Source organism: Bubalus bubalis, chromosome 11 (assembly GCF_019923935.1).
Source record: "Bubalus bubalis isolate 160015118507 breed Murrah chromosome 11, NDDB_SH_1, whole genome shotgun sequence".
NCBI lineage: Eukaryota > Metazoa > Chordata > Mammalia > Artiodactyla > Bovidae > Bubalus > Bubalus bubalis.
Window position 1 is genome coordinate 94,703,589 of NC_059167.1, and position 5,329 is coordinate 94,708,917.

Genomic DNA, 5,329 nt, shown 5'->3' on the forward strand with positions numbered 1-5,329 from the left:
AATTGCACCAGGAACTATATTCAATATCTTGTAAAACCTTTACTGGAAAAAATTGAAGAAGATATATAAGTGTGTGTGTGTATATATATATATACACACACACATATATATAGCTGAATCACTTTGATATAGACCTCAAACTAACACAGCATTGAAAGCCAACTACATTTCAATAAAAATAGGAAAATTCCATACACATAGGAAAGTGCCAAGTAGGGCATACAAGATTTGAAATATTTATTCAAAATCAATTTATTAACGTATACATCACCTAATAATCCTAGCAACTGAGTATAATGCATGTATATTATACCTATAAATGGCATTGCTGTGGCAATGGATCTGGAAGGAATAGACGAACAGTAAGTGACTGTGGCTTATTTCTGCCTTTATATTAGCTCACTACTTGTCTTTACTTTCCTTTCTTCTTCAGTTGTTCTACAAAGTAGTCATTACAAGCGACCGTCAGAGCTGCCACCATGACTACGAATTCATTAAAATCCACTTCATTGTCCTTGTTGGCATCCAGGTCCTGCATAATCTTATCAACCAGCTCGGGATCCTTCTGGCACTAAAAGGAAAAAGAAAACTTCTAACTCCCAGGTTTTTAGATTCATGACAACTGAAATCACCCCCTCCCTTTATCTACGTTAAAGTCTTCATTTCCATTTCTAGCATCGAAAGCAATTTCCAAGAGCCTATTTGCAGGTGGGTTTGAACCCGGGCACACATTCTAAGTGAGTCTGGGCCTCTGCCCCCAGTCCATAGAGTCCTCAGACCTAAACACCAAGAGGAGCAAACAACAACACATCAAAGTGAGCTGCTGATGCTGAAAAGACATTTACCAGATAGCACAGGTGGAGGGCCAGAACCGGGGGAGGCAGCAGTGGGCGAGGGGCGCAGGGGGACATGAAAAGAAGGAAGCTTTGAAGCCAACCAGGGAGCGTGAGTGACTGCCATTTACCAACAATAAGACTTGGAGCAAATCACTTAATGGGTTAATATTTCCTTTTTCATCAAATGAAGAGAATAATATCTCCTATAAATTGAGGGCATGTCTCAATACACTTTTATGAGCACTTAGCACCAGGTTAGATTTAGCAAATAAAAATTCAGGACACCCAATCAAATGTGGAGTTCAGATGAACAATGAATACTTTTTTGGTATAAGTATTGTCCCCAATAAGTATGTCATATTATATATTATCTGACAGCCTGTTTTGTGTATCACAAAACAAAACAAAACAGCTGCTGCTGCTAAGTCTCTTCAGTTGTGTCCAACTCTGTGCGACCCCATAGACGGCAGCCCACCAGGCTCCCCCGTCCCTGGGATTCTCCAGGCAAGAACACTGGAGTGGGTTGCCATTTCCTTCTCCAATGCATGAAAGTGAAAAGTGAAAGTGAAGTTGCTCAGTCATGTCTGACTCCTAGCGAGCCCATGGACTGCAGCCTACCAGGCTCCTCTGTTCATGGGATTTGCCAGGCAAGAGTACTGGAGTGGGTTGCCATTGCCTTCTCCAAAACAAAACAGAGGTACCCAATAAAGGGTAGATCTTATAAGAATGACTCCATTTTATTGGTGGAAAGGAAAGCAAGGAGCCCATTGAGGAAAGCAAGGTTCAGAAAGGATGGGGCTATGCGGCACCCACTTTTCCTATAATTAGAGGTTGATGAGAAATGTTTCCCAAAGTATAGTTCATTTCCTCCAAGAATTCCCCATTGTCCTCTTATTAGCTGCCAACCACTAAACGGCTGACATTTAAATTGAACTGATCAATTCAATCAAAAACAATCACAAATTTCACTTGAATAAATCAATGTGCCAAGTTTCACTTAGTGAATCTTTTATTCTAAATGTTACATGACAGTTGCCAAATTGAATTTGAAAAATAAAAATGTTCTTGGGAACTCCTAAAATTACTAAAAAGGTATTGTATGTTAAATTTTTAAAATTTTTCCCATAGAGGGTGGGGATAAAAGATTGTCATAATTACTACTGTCTTAACACAGCGTTTGGACAGAATAACATCATGCCAGGCTACAACGTAGAAGGCAATGGCACCCCACTCCAGTACTCTTGCCTGGAAAATCCCATGGATGGAGGAGCCTGGTAGGCTGCAGTCCATGGGGTCACGAAGAGTCGGGCACGACTGAGCGACGTCACTTTCTCTTTTCACTTTGATGCATTGGAGAAGGAAATGGCAACCCACTCCAGTGTTCTGGCCTGGAGAGTCCCAGGGACGGGGGAGCCTGGTGGGCTGCCATCTATGGGGTCGCACAGAGTCGGACACGACTGAAGTGACGCAGCAGCAGCAGCAGCAGGCTACAACGTGTACTAAAACTCCAAAGCTCCAAAAACACCAGAGTGAGCATTTTCCTCAGGGTAGGCACCAAACACTCCATTGTAAGGTTTCACCTGTGGATTTATTCAACTCCTGGTTGTTTTGAGATGTACATCTGTTTGCTGTTCAGCTGGTCATGGGCCAGACATCTCTTGCCTCAGTCCCAATCAACTTACTCTTGGCTGACAAACTTGCTAGTATTTATCATTCACTAGGAAATTTGCTACCGCAGCATGCAGTACCCCCTGGCTTCATTTCTGGCCCCAAACATCACATTTCCTCATTTACAGACAGCCGGATAGAGCTGCAGGTCATGTCACGGGTGTAACTATAGCTCCAAGTGTAACTAGCTGTGCTTTTGCTGCACTAGGGCATTGAATAATTGACAAAAGCCTCAGATATAATTTCCAACACCTGGAAACCCTACACCCACTCCCCCAGACACCATGGAAAGGGGTACGTGCCCACAGACACAGCAAAGGTCCTAGTGTTTGCTCCCCGGTATTTAGAATATCGATAGGAATTACATGGTGTGGACTGAGCCTAGGAGACGGTATTCACAGAGGCTGTCCCTGGACGGGCACGGCTTCCACCCTCGGACCTGAACGGGGAGGACAGCCAGACTCACCGAGAGGAATTCTGTGAGCTCTCGCTGCAGGAGCATCTTCAGCTCCCCCTTGTTGAGCTTGAACCTGTCTCCTTCCCTGCAGGAGTAGCGGTGGAAGGTTCTAATCATGATGTTCATGGCAATCTCCAGCTGGGTGGGCATGCTGGCAGCAGAGGGGAGCACTCCAGGGTGGGCCACCAAAGCCGGGGAGAAAACGCGTGTGAAGGATAAGCCGGTGGAGAAACACCAACACCTTCATTAAAACGAAATATTGCCATCCCCTGCTCAGCTCACACCCCAAGGGATGGTTGTTAAAGCAGGATAATCCTCAATTAACCAAGTGTTCTGACTCTCTAGGGCAAGCTCCAGAGATCTCTGCGGGTGAGTTTTTTCCTCCTCCCCTAATCCCCTCTCCCTGATGGAGCTGGTTCAGAGTGTTTGGAAGTTAGCAATCAGACAACAAATTCAGAGCTGTGATAAAACACAGGCTAAAAAATAAACAAAAAGAGAAAGGAAACACGTAACTTCATACCTGTTCAGCCAACACAGGGCTCCATCAACAGGTGTTAATACAATTAAACTCTAACCATTTATACCCGGGGTGGGGGGAGCGGGGGCGGGGCGGGGGGAGGGGGGGCGCGTCCGCCTCAGCACATCTGCTTCCAAGAAGATGAAAATTGCCAGTGACAAGAGATTCAAGTGGAAATAACTCTGAGCCTGTTTTTAACCAGGAAAAGGAACAGGTGTGAGCTGCTACCCCAAGGGCCATCAAGGAAAGGCTGGCCCTCACCGTGTGCCCTGGAAGAGAAGGCGAAGAGGTAAAGAGCCTCCAGTTACCCCTCATTAAGGGGAATGTGGGTACAAACGTGGTCAGTTGCTAGAAGTCGCTGATTGGAAAAAAATCTAAATATAGAGAAGCAGAGAAGAAACACTGGTTCAAACCTGGAGACGCCTCAGCAAGGCTAACAGCGAGGTCAAGGGAACACACTCAGAGAAGACCTGTTAAACTCATCCAATGGACAGGGACTTTTTTAGCTTTAAAAAAAAGCGGGGGTGGTGGGGGGGATGAGAAAGCTCTGTGCGTGCCAATTTAGAATGGGAAAAAACAGCGACTCTGGGTATGTAGGAAAGAAATAAAAATAAGGATATATATGTGTTCCCTGGTCAGGGAACAAAGATCTCCCACATGCGGAGAGGCACAGCCAAAAAAAAAAAAAAAAAAAGTATATGTTTGTGCATATATACTTGAATATGCCTAAGCAATTACTGAAAGTTTACAAAAGAAAGTAAAAAAAGTAGTAGCTACAAGGGTCGAGATGGAAACAGAGAGGTTGGGAGTAGGATTTCTCATTTACCCCTTTCAAACTGATTTTAACTTTTTCAGTTACAGTACTGTATTGCCTAATTAAAAAAGGAAAGAAAGAAATCCATGGAATGAAGCCCTTGAAGCCATGTATGCAGGAATCCACGGTGGGGAATTTCCAAGTGAGAGAAACTTACCAAAGAAAAAGTCACTGGAAAAAGCAAAGCCGGAGACTGGCCACTGTGCTTTCAGCGCTGCTTGTGCTCAACCTGAATTATATGGAAAGCAAACCAGTTATCCCCTTTGTATCTCCTTTCACAAGCCAGTTGGGCTGTGTCCTCAGCCAGCCCACTCCCGTCCCTCTTGTCATCAGGCAGCCCACGGGACCTCCCGAGAGGTCTCCAGAGACGCTATCACCTTGTACCTAAAGCTCAGTTCTCAAAAAAATAATTTTAAATTAGCTTTTTTTATTATGAAAGTAATAATGCATGTGGTAAAATAGTGTTCTGAATACTCAAGAGTATGAAATACAAGTAAACTTCTCTCCACCACGTCCCACCCGAGTTCTTCCCGGTTAACACTCACCTGCGTGAGAAGCAGGATCGCGGTGGTGGAAAGCATGGACTGCCTGTCTCCAGCTCTCACCTCTGTCCCTGATTAGCTGTGGGATCCTGGGCTAGTCATCTACACTCTGTCCCCATTTCCCAATCTGTTTAGACAGGATCACGGTAGTGCCTACCCAACAGAAAGGATTAAACAGGTGCCTGGAACATACTGAGTGCCTTGTTTGTATCAGCTATTATTATCCTTATAGAAAAAAAGATACATTTATCATTTATATAATTATATGTAATATTATGGGCTTCCCAGGTGGCACTAGTAATAAAGAGCCCACCTGCCAATGCAGGAGACATAAGAGACTCAGGTTTGATTCCTGAGTAGGGAAGATCCCCTGGAGGAGGGCATGGCAACTCACTCCTGGAGAGTCCCATAGACAGAGGAACTTTGTGGGCTACAATCTGAAGAGTCACAGAGAGTCAGATACCACTGAAGCAACTTAGCGTGCACACACACACA

The 5,329-nt window shown here is 44.6% G+C and overlaps 1 protein-coding gene and 1 long non-coding RNA gene across 2 annotated transcripts; one reads left to right on the forward strand and one right to left on the reverse strand.

The window, feature by feature from the left end:
• Positions 1-222: 222 nt before the first annotated feature.
• On the reverse strand, positions 223-5,103 carry S100Z (S100 calcium binding protein Z). The gene is made up of 3 exons (XM_006051071.4): positions 4,450-5,103; positions 2,971-3,181; positions 223-571 (listed from the first exon to the last, which is right to left on the reverse strand). The coding sequence occupies exons 2-3, from the start codon at positions 3,109-3,111 to the stop codon at positions 413-415; spliced, it is 300 nt and encodes a 99-aa protein (XP_006051133.2). The 5' UTR covers positions 3,112-3,181; positions 4,450-5,103; the 3' UTR covers positions 223-412.
• Positions 3,189-4,633, forward strand: LOC123328249. Its single transcript, XR_006543074.2, has 3 exons — positions 3,189-3,330; positions 3,681-3,767; positions 4,334-4,633. It is a non-coding gene; the product is annotated as an uncharacterized LOC123328249 (long non-coding RNA).
• Positions 5,104-5,329: the final 226 nt, after the last annotated feature.

Excerpts from the sequence above, each read along its gene's own strand:
- S100Z (XM_006051071.4), bottom strand. The coding sequence starts at position 3,111 with ATGCCCACCCAGCTGGAGATTGCCATGAACATCATGATTAGAACCTTC. Across the intron at positions 572-2,970 it reads AGCTCACAGAATTCCTCTCG|TGCCAGAAGGATCCCGAGCT; the intron begins GTGAGTCTGGCT and ends TTTTCCTTTTAG.